Source organism: Leucopleurus acutus, assembly GCF_964270905.1.
Source record: "Leucopleurus acutus genome assembly, chromosome: 14".
Lineage (NCBI taxonomy): Eukaryota > Metazoa > Chordata > Mammalia > Artiodactyla > Delphinidae > Leucopleurus > Leucopleurus acutus.
The window spans coordinates 34911287-34929733 of record NC_139156.1 but is presented as its reverse complement, the minus strand read 5'-3'; the positions used below and the strand labels follow the sequence as shown (position 1 = coordinate 34929733).

The 18447-nt window shown below is 39.5% G+C and overlaps 1 protein-coding gene across 2 annotated transcripts in view; it reads left to right on the top strand.

Moving 5' to 3' along the window:
* The first annotated feature begins 710 nt into the window (after positions 1 to 710).
* Positions 711 to 18447, top strand: part of HECTD2 (HECT domain E3 ubiquitin protein ligase 2) — a 77448-nt gene continuing 59711 nt past the window's right edge. For both annotated transcript variants that reach the window (XM_082854397.1, XM_082854398.1), the window contains exons 1-2: positions 711 to 877; positions 13139 to 13268. In XM_082854397.1, the coding sequence (XP_082710523.1) occupies positions 740 to 877; positions 13139 to 13268 (268 nt within the window). In that variant the 5' untranslated portion in view covers positions 711 to 739. The remainder of the gene's footprint in view (positions 878 to 13138; positions 13269 to 18447) is intronic.

Sequence of the window (18447 nt, the reverse complement as noted above, 5' to 3'; positions counted from 1 at the left end):
CTAGAAAGGGTCGGTCGACTAAAAAAGGATGCGCAGGCTCGAGACCTCTCTCCTGGGGCAAGCGGGCGTGTGGGCGGGCAGGGGTGGCAGGGACATGCATTGGCCCCAAAGCGACGGCTTTGCGGGCGCTGGGGAGGAAAAGGCCACCAGCCTAGATCCCGCGGGTCTACGCGCCCCAAGTCAGGGCCGTCCGCGCAGAGGAGGCTGCCGCGCTCGCCCCGCCCCACAGGCGCCACTCGGGAACGCTCTATCCCTGCGCGACCCTTTGCAGGCCTCGCCTTGTCCCCCCCAGTCCCGAGCTTCTAGTCCGAACCCCCTCCTTGCCATCCGGGGCGACAGTTCGCAAACAACATGGCGGCGCGGCGGCGGCGGCGCCTCGTCTCCTGGCCTCAGGGGTTAGTAAGGGCGGCCGCGGCCAGCGTCCAGGACGCGCGACCCGCGAGCCCAGCAGGGGGCGGGGCGGGGGCGAGGCGGGGGCGATTGAGGAGAGCAGCAGGCGGGAGCGGCTGGCGGGTGGAGCGAGCGGGGGCGGGGGCGGGGCATCCGGGCGCGCGCGCGGTGCGGGTGCGCGGCGGGTGCGCGGGCGCGGGCGCGGGCGCGGGCGGGGGCGGAGCGGCGGCTGAGGTTGGACGCGACGGCGCAGAGCCCTCTCGCGGCCGCGGCGGCAGCAGCGCCAGCCCCAGCAGCAGCCCGGCCGCCGCTGCCGCCGCCGCCTAGCGCTCCCGCTGCTCAGCTTGACATGAGTGAGGTGGATCGGGTGCCCTCGCCCGCCGCGCCGCCGGCTGTGGCGGCGACTGCGCCCGAGGAGAAGAAAGGGAAGGAACCGGAGCGCGAGAAGCTGCCGCCCATCGTGTCAGCTGGCGCCGGTGCGACTGCGGTAGGTGCCGGGCGGGGGCCGCGGGGCGCCCCGACGGCAGGTCGGGACGGGGGGAGAGGGGTGCCCGGGGACCCGCGTATCCTCCGGGGAGCCGCGGACCCGCCCGGGGAGAAGCGCTCAGGCTCTCCTTTCTCGGGCCGAAATCAAAGAGTTGTGCCTCGTGGGCAGCCGTGATCACTTCGCGATCTGCACCTTCCACCCTCGGGAAATGTCGGGGTGGCCGGATACGCTGGCTGTTTTCGGTTATTTTCTGGCTTGGGGGGTTCCCACTTTCTCTAAGGAAATGACCAGCATCTTGGAGTCGGCATCATCTGTTGGATAAGGATAAGGTATCAGGCAGGCGGGAGTGGGTTTTCCGCTGAGCTATCTGCCTGTCTTGGGAGAGCGAATATTTCCCCCTTTTCCTCGCTTTTCTTTCCGTTCCCCCTTCAGATTGAACAGTCTGCGGCGAGTTTCCACCTAATTGTGACCTTTCCATTACTGTCAGCCTCGATGGTGTTTTTATTTTTCATATGTTACAGGCGTGTGACGTAAGGTGGGGAAGCTTTTTTAACCTTTTATTTAAACTCAAGTGATCTAAGCTTCACGGGGATGATTTCCCAGATGGATTTTTTTTAAGGATTATTTGGAGAGCGCTCTCAGGCTTCAAACTACATATTGCCAGATGATGTAATGGGACAGCCCCTCTTCCCCGTTTCTACTGGTGGTTTTGACTGTTTACTTTGGAGCACACACACAAAATTAACCTCTGATTTTTGAGATTTTTATTTGACATCATATTTAAATACTTCTTGAAACTTTAGTACATTTAAAGCGCATGACTTGTCATGCAGCCGTGCATGACAAAATGGTAAAAGTTTAGAGACCATGGTACATTTTGTTTATTCCTGCTTGCAATTCATTTCTTAAAACCTCCCTCTTAAATGACTAAGAACTTACTAAAATAGCTCACTCTAATTTAAAGTATTATAGGAATAATGTTTTGATTTGGTAGGTTTTTCGAAAATGTCTAAGGACTGTGAACTGGAAATTGTTAGAACAAGCTCTTTACGTTAAATGAGCACAGCAGAGTGTAGACAGTGATAAAATGACACTTTACAAAATTAGTACAGTTGATTGATAAGTTGGAGTTGCGGGTAGAAATTACCTTGGGAAATGCTTTGAAGGAATTTGTCACCCAACTGCTTGTAGACCCAGTTCTTGCTGTTGGTTTCCTGGGCTTTCCGAGCTTATCTGGGAAGTTCTTAACTGGCAAATAGGCAGTGTTTCAACAGTTCATTTCTAAGTCAGTTTAAAACAGTGAATGCATACATGCTTATAGGAACAGTTATGTGAATGAATTTAGGTCCTCAAGTAAGCACGCTCCCCCAAACTTATTTATTTCTGTGTAATTGAAAAACTGAAGGCTTGAAATAAAAACTTGGAGAAATTGATACAGTGTGGATACAGGTCTACAGACTGTTATCTGAAACCTTGGGGCTTTGAAATTCAGAGTTCTTCGGATTTTAGAAAGGTAATTCAGTACATAAATTATGTATAATATCCACAGTGGGGTCCTGGCCATTTCCCCATAATCAAGCATATTAACAGCTCTGCAGTGAAATGTATGTGTTGTTCACACCAAATGAGGTAAGGTCTATAAGTAGCTTCCTGTCAGTTCAGCTCAGGTTGGATTGTCGGAGAGTTCAGATCAGGTACATGTTTTATCACCAAATAAGCTCTTTCAGTTTGAAGAGCTTAGAGGATTTTGGAAGTGTAATAAAGGAATATGGACTTGTACTACTAGACAAACAGAAGAATGGAGTGCAAGAAGTTTTTTAAGATCTTGAATAAAACCTTGAAAAGACCGGTTAAATCAGAAGAGGATACGAATGAATAGCAACACTTGAGATTTCTGAAGGCAGTTTCTGGTGCCTTACAAGCAGGGTTGGTAGCATTGTTTTTTTGTTTTTTTAAGTGACATTCAGAATTTAAGCTTCTTAGAAATGACAGAGGTTTATCATTAGCACTGATGTTCTGAGTCACATCAGGAGAGAAAAGGACTTAGGTTTTGCAGCAAGAGTTAGGAGAGCAAGGGAGAGATGAGCAACTTATCGATGATGATATGTGGTATGTATTTGTCAGAGATTTCTAGAGCTGGAATTCTGAGCTATAGCAATGTAAAGCCTTAGTCAAGAAAATCTGTGCTTGGTCCTCCAGAGGGCGAGAAAAGCAGGGAGCTGGCACAATGTCCGAATTCATCTGTAGGTGGAGAATGCCTTGGTGTGGGGGGCAGGGAAAGACAGCTTGTGGCCTGCTTGGTTGTTTTCCAGCCTCCATGTGGATCAAATAGAGCTTCTGGAGGTTTGCTTAGGAACCTGATTGCCATCAATAACTTATCTCTGAACCATTTTAGTGATTCTTCCTTTTTGCCCCAGGTTAACAGCTCTTTCTGTGTAGTTTGAGTTTATGACTCAATTACTGTAGCCCTACAGTACTAGCTTTTTCCAATAATCATTGTATCACATTTCTGTGAGAGTTTGGAAATAGTTTAGAGTGACGGTTCCCCGAAATAAGTAGAAGGTCAGGTTATGATGACCCCAATTAAGCTTAAAGAGTTGGGATTGTATCCCAAAATTTTTTAAAAAGGTGCAGGGGTGGGATTGAGGGTGCAGGAAAGAACAGGCCTAACATGATTGATCCTAAGACTGCCTAAGTGTGCAGGAAGTGCATTCTAGCCAGCAAGTGCCTAACACGGTGGTCTCAAACCTGGCCATCATTGCCCAGGCCCGAATGCAGGCCAGTTAAATCAATTTCTGGGAGTGGGGCTCAGGCATCTTCTGTTTTTAAATTCTCAGGTGTAGCTAAGATTGAAAATTGACGCTCTGTGTAGTGAATTAAAAGCTCCTTGGAGTCTGTATTTTAAGTACACTGCCCCGAGCCTGCTTAGTTAATGGAGCAGCATTTGAAATGGAGTAGTGAAAGGTATGGATTAAGTGAATGAGGCACAGCAGAAATCAGATTTAGTGGGGAATTGAGAGAAATGGCAGTAAAGGTGGTTCTAGTTAGAGATGCTCACAGGTCCAAGATAGAGCCCCCAGAGGCCTCTCACTGTTCGGGGCTGGCCTTGCTGCTGTGGAGAGGTGATGTAGGCCTACAGAGCTAAGGGGAATAAGGAATATGAAGGGCTAACGATGTGAATATTTACTGAAGTTGACAGATTAGAGTGGAGAAGAATATTATAAAGTAGTTGCTGCTGTAATACAGAAGTTAGAAAAAATTGGTGAATGGGGAAGAAGAAAAGGGTGAAAGGAGGAGCAGATAATAGTGATGAGTGAGGATGAGTTTGTCTACTTCATCATTTAAGTCAGGTGAGAAGAGAAAGGGAGCTTCTCCATGGCATAGGGTTCAAGAAAGAGCTAGACTTGACTTAGGTCAGAGAGGTGAAAGGAAACGGAGGAAATCATTTTAGGATGGTAAAGGGAAGTTTGCCCACAATGAAGGTCAGGAGACTTGTCAAGCAGGGGGAAGGTGAGAGCAAAGCTTAAGGTATGTGGAGAGGATTTGCTAGGAAGTCGGTAACAAGAGTGAGAAGTTTGTACATGTTGTGTCAGGAGTGTTTAAAGGGGCTTGATGGAACCTCTGGGCCAAAATGTAACTACCAATTATTGAACATCTATTATGTTGAGCTTTGGGCTAGATGCTACAGAAAACACAAAGTTTAAAAAAAAAAAAGATTCCTGCCTCAGGGTAGGCAGGGCTGACACATGAAAACACAGCAAAGCAAAGCAATGTGTAAAAGCCACCATGTGCCATAGAAACAATTTGCTCTATAGGAGATCAGAGAAAGGATATCAGTGGGTGCAGAACTGTAAAGAAAGGGCTTAAAGTAAAGGTAATTATTTAGGCTGGCTGGCCATTGAAGGATGATAGGATTTGGATGGGCAAAAGCAAGTGGGAAAAGTAATCCAGTGGGGAAAACAATGTGAACGAGGCTTAAAGGGAAGAATTAGGGAGTAATAAAGTAAGCCCAATGGGAGCATGCTGGCAACTTGTGGGAGGTAAGTGAGATTGCATGGGGGCTGGACCAAATCAGCAGGTGGGGAAGTTGGGACTTTTTTTTTCCTGTTCTTAGCAGGAAACCATTGGAGTTTCTTAAATAGAAGAACAACATAATGAAATTAGTGGTAGTAATTAGAGGTAGTTAGACTGGAGGAGGAAGGAGAAAGAGGGCAAGGAAGGAGCTCTGCAGTTCATGCTGGAGATCATGGGGCATCCGCTAGAGTTGTGGCCATGTGATAAGGTATAAGGGATGGAAGAATCCACACGAAGTGGAATCTAGTGGAACCTAGATAACAGGGATGAAAGAGAAGGAAGATTAATAAAGAAAAAGGATTCTAAAGTTTGCAGATGAGTTCTCTCAGAGAAAAACATTTACGTAAAAAGGCAATCCAGCCAACAGCATTCCAAATAAACGTGTATGTGTGAACTTCGATAAAACTTGCCCATCTAGGTGTTTGGAAAAAACTTATTTTTGGAAAATTTTGTACCCTTTTCAAACGAGATGAGATGGGAAAGAATGAAGGCTATGGTGGTAAAAGTGTCTTAAGCAATTTAATAAACCACAGATATTACAAAAATGCATCATTTATGCATATGTGTAATACATATAAATAATACAAGTGATTGCCACCATTTACTTCAGTACCTACTCCGTGCCAGGCATTTTCCATGTATCTTTCATCTAGTCAGTTAGTGCAACCAAAGCCAATCACCTAACTGCTGTGACCATGAGGAAGATACTGTTCCCACTTAACAGACAGGAATCTGAGAGTCAGGTTATGTGTAGTATACCTTGCCAGAGGGTAAAATGGCCAGTAAGGGGCAGAGCTCGGTTTCAATTGAGACTTTTCTGGCTCAAAAAAATGCCATGCTCTTTGCCTTATTCCATGTACTCTGTATCTGTGGTCAGAAACCATGGGGTTCAAAGAACCCGTACCTATAGCAGTATTTCCTAGTTTAGAAGAAAGGATGTGGCCCAGGGACAAATTTGTTCAAAACTTTGTTCCTAGAGATAGAACTGTTACGGGAGAGAAATATGTATTCTAGAATATCTGATAATATCAGTTTTAATTATGGTATGAATGTATCATTAAATTCTATGTAAAATAAAGCAATCTCATTAAAGAAGAGTGATCAGAGATTCATAAGACACAAAAAGGGAAGGTTGTCACTACATAAATATATAACCAAGGTGTGTCTAATTTTGAGTGGGTTGTAAAGTCGTCTGCCAACTTTTTTTTTAATTGCAAAGCCATATTGTAGTTGCTACTTATCCTCCCATTCAAAATTAACTCAGGATGTTAGGACATGAATAATTTGACTATATTTACAGTTGAAGAAAAATGGTCGTTATAAGTTACAAACCAGGGGCTTCCCTGGTGGTGCAGTGGTTGAGAATATGCCTGCCAATGCAGGAGACACGGGTTTGAGCCCTAGTCTGGGAAAATCCCACATGCCGTGGAGCATCTAGGCCCGTGCGCCACAACTACTGAGCCTGCGCATCTGGAGCTTGTGTTCCGCAACAAGAGAGGCCGCGACAGTGAGAGGCCTGCGTGCCGCGATGAAGAGTGGCCCCCGCTCGCCGCAACTAGAAAAAGCCCTCGCACAGAAACGAAGACCCAACACAGCCAAAAATAAATAAATAAATAAATAAATTTAAAAAAAAGAATCTGCCTGCCAATGCAGGGGACACAGGTTTGAGCCCTGGTCTGGGAAGATCCCACATGCTGTGGAGCCACTAAGCCCGTGCACCACAACTACTGAGCCTGCGCTCTAGAGCCTGCGAGCCACAACTAGTGAGCCCGCGAGCCACAACTACTGAAGCCCACGCGCCTAGAGCCCGTGCTCCTCAACAAAAGAAGCCACTGTAATGAGAAGCCCGCGCACAGCAATGAAGACCCAACACAGCCAAAAATAAATAAATAAATTTATTTATTTATTTAAAAAAACCATAACTTATGAACCAGAGAACCTCTAGAAGTGTCCAGTATGATACTGCCTTGCTATTTGTAGCTCCCTTTCTATAAAATGGGGAAAATAGTAATAGAACTTACCTCACAGGGTAGATAAGAAGACTAACTTAGTTAATACACATAAAGTATTTAAGAAAGAGCCTTGACAAAGTAAGCATTCACATAAGCCAGCCAGCCCTTTCCCATCCTGTCCTGTGGCTTCAGTACTTTCCTTTACAAGCTTTCTTGGTTTTTTTTTTTTTTGGCTGCGACTAGCACGCATCTTGCGGGATCTTGGTTCCCTGACTAGGGGTCAGACCCGGGCCACAGCAGTGAAAGCCCCGAATCCTAACCACTAAGCCACTAGGGAACTGCTTTACAACCTTCTATATCAAGCCTCAAGCTCTACAGATACCACCTTTATCAACCTACCTGCACCACCACACACACACACACACACACACACACACACACACACACACACACACACGGGCCCTCTCTGAATTAAGGGATGTCATGCACTCTCTGAACTCTTCAGGGCTGGGGTATGGTACATATGAATTTTTCTGAAAGGGAAAAGTAATGGCTTCAGAAAGGGGTACTGCTCACTGTTCCAGCGTAGCAGCTTAGTCTGGCATAGTGTACGGAAATTAACTTGCTTATATTTACTTGAATTGAGGAAGAGAGAGTAGCGAAAGGTCAACAGAAGATGAATGAAGAAGGGGGTGGAGCTGAGAAAGCTCTGGAAAGTTTGGATTTTTCTACTTTTCCTCCTGTGATAAGGATCCCTTCTTGTACTATAAAAATGTTAGACTGCTAAGCCTTATATGAATAACTAGTTGTTCTTAAGTTGATATTTATAACTTGGTAACAGTTTAGTAAGCAGTCAAAAAACATTTTGCAGGGAATAATTATAATATATGTCTGTGCCTTTTAAAAATAGAAACTATTAAAATTTTACTAATTCACCTTAATTGAAAAGTCATTGTGAAGTTTGAACCTAGTCATTAAAGAAAGCTGTGTTTCAAATTAACTTGGTTTTGATCCACACATTTTTATTAAAGAACAGTAAATTGGTTGAGAATTGTGACTACCTCATATCACACATTTTAAAAGTAGTATTTTATCCTATAAGGGTAATCTGTTGATGCAATTTCTTTTTTTCCCATCTTGTGAAATAAGTGAATAAAATCACCCAAGCCAGTTTGCCTTTCTGATAAGCAAACACTGAAATTTCTGAGCATCAGGACTAACATTTCCTTTGTATTAAGTAGAGTTAGTTTTCAGTTATCTATAAGGTCAATGGCATTGTGATTTTTTTTTTTTGAGTGTTAAAGTTTTGTTTCAGAATCCACATCCTTCCTAGTCTCCTTTGAAAGATGTGGTTTATATCACTTAAAGAAAGCAATTTCACATGGGCTGGTGCTATTTAGTTGGGGAGGGAGATTCTTCACACCTTGAAAGTAGCCAACTTTTCACATCTTAGTAGAAGGTTATAGAGCACTGATTTTATAACCTAGTATCCTAATAAGGAACTGTGAAAAAACATACAAAAAAGAAGAACAAAATACCTTTACCGAGGAACAGGGCCTAAAATAGTCTCCTTTGTAGACTCTAAATACGGTTAAGGCCTCTCATCTGGTGTGGCCCTAACTGGTAGTTTAGGTCAGTTTATTTTAAAAGTTGGTAAAGCAAAGTATATTCAGTGCTTTTTATTTTAACTTAAAACATATAAATACATTTGTTCACCAATCTTTTGACATAGTAACATTTGCTCAGTATCTCAGGAAGCCACTCAAGTCTTTTGTAAAGTAGTTTTTCTATGCACCATAGGTATTCCCTGGACTCATTGAGACTGAAGGATCCCTGCTTTATATTAAGAGCACTTAATGTATTGTTGAACTATTCATCTTTGGGTTTGAAAAATAAATTTCATTGAGGTGTGACCAAAGTGTATAGATTGCCATTGTCCCTATACACATATCTGAAATGACCAAAGCAAGAAACTCAGTTTTTATTACTTCAGATATCTTTGATTCTTTGTCTATATTTTATACGTATTTAAATTTGCTACCTGTCCAGCAAATCTTTTCTTCCAGAATGATGCAGGGAAATGATGAAATCAGAATAATAATTCTGTCCTAATTCCTAAGATTGTATGTTGGATTGGATCTAGTTTAGGAAAGTATTCTTTCATCTATATCAGCTCTGTCCAATAGAAATAGAATGTGAACCACATACATAATTTAAAGTTTTCTAATAGCCACATTAAAAAGAATAAAAATAAAGACATAAAATAAATTTTAATAATGTATTTTATTTAATATAGTATATCAAGAAATTTACCATTTCAACATTTAATCAATATAGACGTTTAATGAGATATTTTATCTCTTCTTCATACTAAGCCTTTGAACACTGTGTATTTTACACTTACTAGCACATTTCAAGTGCTCAGTAGCAAATGGTTATATTAGTGCAGATTTAAATGTTGTCTTCTTGTTCTCCCAAGATTTCTTAGATTCATTCTTCGTTCTAATTACTGTTTATTCCTACTGCAGCAGTCCTCAACATGTGTTCCTCAACATCCTTTTAGATGTCCATGAGGTCAAAACTACCTTTGTAACAATACTGGGATGTTATTTGTGTTGCCTTGTTCTCTCTCATTCTCTCGAGTGTACGGTGTAGTTTTCTGTGTGACACATGATATTGCAACGAACTGAATGCAGAAACATATAAAAATAGATTTGCAAAATGTAAACCATGCCACTCTTCTCACTGATTTTTGTTTGGGAAAATAGTTAATTGTCCATAAATGGGTTTATTCTATTTTAAAAGGAATTGTACATACATACAGTAATTTTTAAGAATGCAGAGAGGTCCTGAAACTAGAAAGTTTGAGAACCACTATGCTAGTGTATGTAGAATTTCCTTTGTATTATTACCATTAATGCTTTTTATTTGGTATTACTGATGACAGATATTCTACATAAGTGAATTTTCCAACTAGCCAAGTGTTGTTGGACATTTTAGAATACCCAGTCATTGATTGTATGGAACATTTTCTGAAATAACATTATGTACATCTCTTCTCAAATAGAAGACACTGAACATAATTTAACATATCCTGGTGACTGGATCCCCTATGACAGCTTTGCACAGCCAACTAAACCAAAGAGCTCTATGGAGAATCCATCTACCTGTGCATTTGTGTGTGTTGTCTCTATAGTAAATAAAACTTCTGCCAGTCTCACTTATCTAATAGCTAGAATGCAACATTAATTTTTACTTGATATGATTTAAAATGCTAGCATTTCCAGCTGGTTGCAAAGCTAGTAGTTTAAAATATGTTGTGAATAATGAATTTTGTAAATTTGTAAACATTACAAAATAATGAATTTTGTAAACAGTTAAAAAAATTTTACTTCAGATACTCTAATATAGTGAGATATTATGACTTTAAAAAGTGTTTCATGATGGAACAGAGCCAGCAATTATTCTTTTATCAAAGATTGGTTTAGGGACTTCCCTGGCGTGCATTGGTTAGGACTCCACGGCTTCCACTGAAGGAGGCAGTTATAACAAGGAATAATATACTTTTTCAAATGTATAGGCTATTTTAATTTTATTTTTCTAATTAGCTAGGTCTGTGAACTTGAGCATATTGTTTTAATTTACCAAGATTATGCAAATTATGTAATTTACAAAGACTTCTATAGAAAAGAATTGCATATCACTATTTTATTAATCTCTTTCTCCAATTTTCTCTGTCCTCCTTGGGAATCTACATTATAAATCTGTTAGAGATTAGAACTGATAGTTGTTAAATGGCTTTATTGATTGAATCAGTTACTTGTGGGTTTTTTTTTTAATTATTTGAAGATTCCACAAGTGAACCAAGCAATGTTCTTTGGGATCTCCTTTTATTAAGAAGGAGTAGAGGAAGGGGGAGAAAAATAAAATAAAATATTGAGTCTTTCCCAGATTGCTAGAATATCAAAGATTTTCCTAAAGTACAGTTAGTTTTTCTGCTTATGTTAATTTCCTCTGGTTAGGTGAGTTGCTCCTGAAGCTATTATATTTCATTCAGCATATATCTATAAAAGTAGAGAAGATAACATCAACCACAAGAGTTGTGAAAACAGGCTGATATATGTAACATACTTTCTATCGCATGATAAATCCTTAATAAGTGATAGCTACTGTAGTGAGAAACTCTGAGCTATAGTGGTTTAAGAATACAGACATTAAGGTTATTCAGACTAGAGTTTGAATTCCCACTTCCCAGCTCTGTGAACTTCGGCATGGTACTTCAGTTTCCTCATTTGTAAAATGAAGTGTAAATATGCAACTCATAGGAATGTTGTATTAAAGCACCTAATATAATAGTAGGCATATACCTAGTACTCAATACATGACTTGTTTTAGTGAGTTATTATCATAGGAGTAACCATTTGTGAAACACTCAGCGTGTCATATGTTCTGTACAAGACCCTAGATGACGTTGTCTGTGATTCTGAAACTTCAGATTCATATCCTACATCTGTTAGAAGATGACTTTATTTCAGTTGGGCAATATGTTTAACTTTTTTTAGGCTGGATCATGTAGCCTAATCCTAACACAGAAATGTTGATTCAGACTTCACTGAGCCTAAATCTAGCCAAAAAGCAAGCAAAAACAAATAAAGCAAACAAACAAACAAACAAACCCAAATTCTTTGAGCAGCCAAAGATGTCACACACACAAAATCGCATATGTACCTTCCTTATGGAAGCATTCCTCAAGTTCTCATTTAGTGCCCCTCACATCTCTGTTGTTTTGTTAGCTGAATGACTTTAGGTGAGTCTCAATTCCATTTTCCTCATCTATGAAATAAAGGAGTTAAATAACTAATTTCTAGAAATCTCAAGTCCAGAAACTTTTAAATTCTATGTGTATAGCATCTGAATTTTTTATGGGTTATTTTTCTATACTAATCTCTTAAAAAGAAAAAACAATAAATTTACTCTGAAGTATAGGATCTATGCACAGGATTCCCTGGACGTCAAGCTCTGTGATGAATAAGGAATTTCTAGTCCAGCATGAAGGACCAGTATGACACCAATTATAATTTCAGTGGAATAATTTAAGTAAATCACAAGTATAAATAAGAGTGATTGATTTTTGTGGAAATGGTGACCACCAGAAAAAACTTTGCAGAGAAGTTATGATAGAATGGGTTAGGCTGCATTTACAAGGTAGTCCCAAGTCAGTGTTTGAAAATTGTAAAGGTGCATTTATTGCTGATGGTGTAATCTAATGTTGGTCAGCAGTGGCTCTGCCTCACATAGTGATTCGGGGACCCAAGCCAACGAATGCTCTAGCATCTCAGCTTGTAGCCTCTGGGATTATTACAGTGGAAGAAAAGAGAGAGGAACTGGAGATTGTCCCACCAGCCTTAAATGCATCAGTACTTTCTGGTCCCAAAATGGCAGACATCACTTCTGCTTCTGGCCTGTTAGAATTAATCAGATGGCTGCATTTAGCTGTAAGAGAGTGGGCGATGTGGGAAAGTGAATATTTGGTGAGTGTAAATGTTTTTGCAACATGGCATCTGAGTTGATTCTAAAAAGCTAAGTGGAAATCAGTCTGGTAAATGAGGAAGGAGGAAATGAAAAACTCTCTACTCTGAAAGCAAAGAATGCCTAGCCATATTTTTCTTAAGTCCCCTTACACCCAAAGTCCAATCTCGTGTTTAGAGAAATAAATGAACTCTAAAAGATTTATCTTTTGACCTGAGCTTTTGAAGTTGCATCAAGACTAGAAAACCTTTAATCAATCAACCTGCGAAGTATCATATGCATGTTAACTACTGAAAAAATATTTGTGGAGGTCACAAAAACAGTGTTACCTAAATACCAAGTTAAAATAGCAGATAACATGAATGAAACGTGTACTGTGGGCAAGGAACTCTGCTCATTGTTTTACATGCATTATCTCAGTTAAACCTCACAGTAACCCTGTGAGGAAGGTACTGTTATTATCCCCATTTCCAAACTTTATCAACCTGTAAGCAGTTAGATGGCATGACTGTTTTCCTTTTATACTTAAAACAATTTGGTCCTGGAAAAGGTAAGTCAATAATATATACAGGTTTTATCTATCTATCTATTGTGCATCTATCATCAGATTAAAATCTCTATTTTAAATGTTTATGATTTTTGCAGTAAAATAATTTAGATAGAGTGACTAGGAATTATGCTGCAATGTTAACTTTTCTGTTTTTAGGGTTTGGACAGGGGATCCAAAGGCCAGATTTCTACTTCCAGCAGTTTTATTTCAACTGTTAACCAGAAGAAAGAAGCCGCTGAAAACAGAAGTTCACCTACACATCTTGTTTTCCCTAACATCAAGAATGGTAAAAAATTTTTAATTTTAAAAATTAATGTAGTTACAATTATTAAAAGTATATGTAGTATGTGTATCTTGGCGCAAGTATATTATTGAACTATTAAAAAGTAGATTTTAATTATTCAGTGTTGTTCTACTAGATCTAGTTAGTTAATACAATAAAAAATAAGCTATAAATATTTACAGAAAGGAGCAAAATCATTATTTTTAGGTAATTGTTACCTAGAGTAAGAGAATCACATACAAAGCTCATGAATAAGAAAGTTTGGTTAGGGAGCCTGACACAATATAAACATACAAAACTTCAGTAGATTTCCTTTATTTGAGCAGTAATCAATCAGAAGAGTTGATGGAAAATATACGAAACATTTAGAAATAAACCAAGGAGAAAGTGAGCAAAACCTATACGAAGAAAAACTATGAAACTTTATCAAAAGACTAAAAGGTGGTTTGAACGGAAAAACTTAAATATCATAGAGATCTCAGATTTACTCTCTAACATTTAATGAATTTTCAACAGTTTTTTGGGGGGAAACTTAAGAAAATGATGCTCTATTTGATTTATAAGAATAAATGAGAGAATGCAAGGAAAAGTAATGAGGGAACCCATTCCTTCGTATTACTATATATTATAAAGCTGTACCAATGGTAGGGCTACCACCAAGGTAGCCAAATACATGGAGATGGATCAGTAAAACATAGTGTATATAAATGATATTAAATTATTCAAAGGATGGAATTAGGCCAACTAGCCAACTTTTTGAAAATGGTAACTTTAGATTTTTAAAAACTACAAAAGTACTAGAAGAAAACACAGGAAATTGTTTTTATAGTAAAATTCTTGGAATGATAGCAATGTGAACAGCCATAAAACAAAAAAATTGAAAAGTTTGAAGGCATAAGAAAATTTAAAAGTTCTATAGGAATTTTAGAAGGTCATAAACAAAGTTAAAGTAAGATGTCATAGTCAGTGAAAACAAATCCTTGAATCATAGAGATCATTAATAAATCAGTAAAATGAACATTTCATTAGGAAAAAAAGACAAAGTGTATGAACAGACCCATCAAAAAAGGAAATATGAATAATTAATACACGTGAAAGGATGCTCAGTCTCACTAGTATTAAAGGAAGTACAGATTAAAACAAGTAGTTAACATTTCCCTACTCAGTGGCAGAGAATGAAGACATGTGTATCTGTGGGGTTGTCTAGGGAGTGTGAAAATGGGCACTTTTATGAGTAGAGGGCTTGGAAATTGATACAACTTTTCTGGAGAGCAAATTATTTGACATACATTCAATTTTTAAAATGTTCATATACTCGCTGATCCAGTGTTACATTTCTAGGAATTTATTCTAAGGAAATAATGTATGTTGAAAGACCTATGGAAAGAATGTACATTGTTTATAATAGTGGTATTTGAAGCAATCTAAATGAATTGGTTGACTAAATTATGGTAATCCATATTGTAAATACCATGCTTTTATTAAGAGATGACAGGTATATAAATTTTCTAGGAGAAATACTTATAATACATTGTAAAATGAAAAATGCAAGTTACACAGTAATAGGTAGAATATGACTCCAATTTTTTTAAGTGTGCGGAAACCTTTTATACTTCTTCGAGCAGAATAAAGAAGTATGGAAGGATGCCCACCAGTCTGTTAATGGTTTCCTCAGGAAAGTAGGATTGGGTGGATATTATTAATATGCTTGATTTCATTATACAACTCTATATTGTTTTATCACAGGGAACATATACTACTTGCATAATTTTAAGTGCCCCTTGCCCTGTAATGAAACAAAACAAATCTGCAAAGGTTTAGATGTCCCTCACACCTGGACAAAAAACAAACCTCAGAATGTTTAAGGACCTTGTTCCTGGTAAATTGCTGTGTCCATAAGTTGCACATGGCATAAATTATTCTTGCACGTATTTTCTGTTGACACTCCAAAGGATTGCTAGACCTATTCTACACTCTTGCAAGTTAGTATTTATATTGTCTCATTTTATCAGCCTTTGCCTTTGATTATTTCTTTCTTCTTTTATTTTTATTTTTTTTAGATTTTATTTTATTTATTTTTTATACAGCAGGTTCTTATTAGTTATCTGTTTTATACATATTAGTGTATATATGTCAACCCCAATCTCCCAATTCATCCCACCACCACCACCACCACCACCCCTGCCCCACTTTACCCCCTTGGTGTCCATACATTTGTTCTCTACATCTGTGTCTCTATTTCTGCCTTGCAAACCAGTTCATCTGTACCATTTTTCTAGATTCCACATATATGCGTTAATGTACGATATTTGTTTTTCTCTTTCGGACTTACTTCACTCTGTATGACAGTCTCTTGGTCCATCCACGTCTCTACAAATGACCCAATTTTGTTTCTTTTAATGGCTGAGTAATATTCCATTGTATATATGTACCACATCTTCTTTATCCATTCGTCTGTCAGTGGGCATTTAGGTTGCTTCCATGACCTGGCTATTGTAAATAGTGCTGCAGTGAACATTGGAGTGCATGTGTCTTTTTGAATTATGGTTTTCTCAGGGTATATGCCCAGTACTGGGATTGCTGGGTCATATGGTGATTCTATTTTTAGTTTTTAAGGAACCTCCATACTGTTCTCCATAATGGCTCTATCAATTTACATTCCCACCAGCAGTACAAGAGGGTTCCCTTTTCTCCACACCCTCTCCAGCATTTGTTGTTCATAGATTTTCTGATGATGCCCGTTCTAACCTGTGTGAGGTGATACCTCATTGTAGTTTTGATTTGCATTTCTCTAATAATTAGTGATGTTGACCATCTTTTCATGTGCCTCTTGGCCATCTGTAGTCTTCTTTGGAGAAACGTCTATTTAGGTCTTCTGCCCATGTTTTGACTGGGTTGTTGGTTTTTTTAATACTGAGCTGCATGAGCTGTTTGTATATTTTGGAGACTAATACTTTGTCCATTGATTCGTTTGCAAATATTTTCTCCCATTCTGACGTTGTCTTTTTGTCTTGTTTATAGTTTCCTTTGCTGTGCAAAAGCTTTTAAGTTTCTTTAGATCCCATTTGTTTATTTTTGTTTTTATTTCCATTACTCTAGGAGGTGGGTCAAAAATGATCTTGCTGTGATTTATGTCATGGAGTGTTCTGCCTATGTTTTCCTCTAAGAGTTTTATAGTGTCTGGCCTTACATTTAGGTCTTTAATCCGTTTTGAGTTTATTTTTGTGTATGGTGTTAGGGAGTGTCCTAATTTCCTTCTTTTACATGTAGCTGTCCAGTTTTCCAGCACCACTTATTGAAGAGACTGTCTTTTCTCTGTTGTATATCCTTGCCTCCTTTGTCATAGATTAGTTGGCCATAGGTGTGTAGGTTTATCTCTGGGCTTTCTATCCTGTTCCATTGATCAACATTTCTGTTTTTGTGCCAGTACCATATTGTCTTGATTACTGTAGCTTTGTAGTATAGTCTGAAGTCAGGGAGAGTGATTCCTCCAGGCCCATTTTTTTCCCTCAAGATTGCTTTGACTATTCGGGTCTTTCTTCTTTTATTTACATACACACATACAAGCATATTTCATTACCTCAGTCTTATTCTAAGGAGGCACCAGTGCCCGTATGTCACAGTCCTGCAACACTCAACAAAACAAACTTATAATTGTGATACCATTATACCATAAATAAATAAAGTGAGCCTATTTGATGGGGGAGAGGAGTTGAGAGAGATGATTTCTATTTTAGACATGAACTAGATACTAACTGTAACCTTTATTTGTATAATATTTACAATTTAGGGAAACCTTTCATGTAATTTTCTTTGAGCAATCACATAAAATAGAATAGGTATTAGAATCGTTGCCATATAGTTTTCTGTTGCTGCTTAATGAATTATCACAAACCTAATGTCTTAAAAACAACACCATTTATTAGCTCACAGCTCTTTAAGTCAGAGGTCTTGGTGGGTGTGGCTGGGTTTTCTACTTGGGCATCTCTCAAGGTGGAACCTGGGCTGGACTCTGGGGAGGAATCCTCCTCTGAGGTCCTCAGGTTGCTGGCAGAACTCACTGTATGCAGTTGAGGCTGAGGTCCCGTCTCCTCGCTGACTGTCAGCCAGGGCTGCTCTCAGCTTCCAGGGACCCTCACAGGTTGCCACGGGCTGCCCCCAGGCCCTTTGGCTGTATCCCAGCCTACTGTTTCAGGGCTGGCAGCAGGATCCCTTGTGTCGAATCCCCTTAGTACTTCCAGTGCCTCTGCCTTTGCCTTCTGCAACCAGTGGGAGAAAGCTCTCTACTTATAAAGGCCTCACGTTACAAGGTTTTGCCTACCTGGATAATCTCCCTATTTTAAGGTCAACCAGTTAGTAGCCTTAATTAGATCTGCACAACCCCTTTTGTCATGTTATGCAAGGTGATCAGGATGGAACACCAGGAGGCTGAGAATCGTCCAGCCATCTTAAAATTCTGCTTCTCACACCCATAAGAGAATTGGCTCAGACAGGGTAAGTGACTTGGCCACAGTCATGCTGCTAAGTGACAGAACCACAATTCAATCCCACATTTTCTGACAACAGAACTCTTGTTCTGAGAGACAGAGGAAACTCCTGATTGACTTGTTTCTCTTGGTTGATTAATCATATCACATTAATCACACAACTCTAATTACATCATCTCCATACTCCCTAGCTTCCAAAATTAAATAAAAATTTTTTACTTTGACACGCAGGATATTCGTAATATGACAGCTTTTCAACTTTATCTCCTGTCTTTCTCCTACATACTTACATTTCAACTATTCTCCGGGATGCCTCACACCTTTTTACCACAGAGTTTTTGCAATTTTTTCCCACTGCCTGGAACACTCTGTCCCCTCTTCTCTACCTGTCAGATCCTGTCTGTTCTTCAAAGCTACCTTTTTACTAAACCTTTACTGATTCTCCCTAACCAGATGTAATTATTCCCTTCTTACAATTTAGGGGTTTTTTTCTCACCTCTTTTAGTCTCTCAACTTTGTGTAGTATCACTTGTGTACTTTAATCTCCTAGACTGTATGTTTCATGAGGGAATAAATACCTTTGTAACCCCTGCAGAGCCTAGGACAGTCCCCTTATTCATCAGGGGATCTTAGCAAGTATTTATCGCATAGGGTGAAACAGGAGAGAACTCGGGACTGGAAAGAGCTGTGCGAGT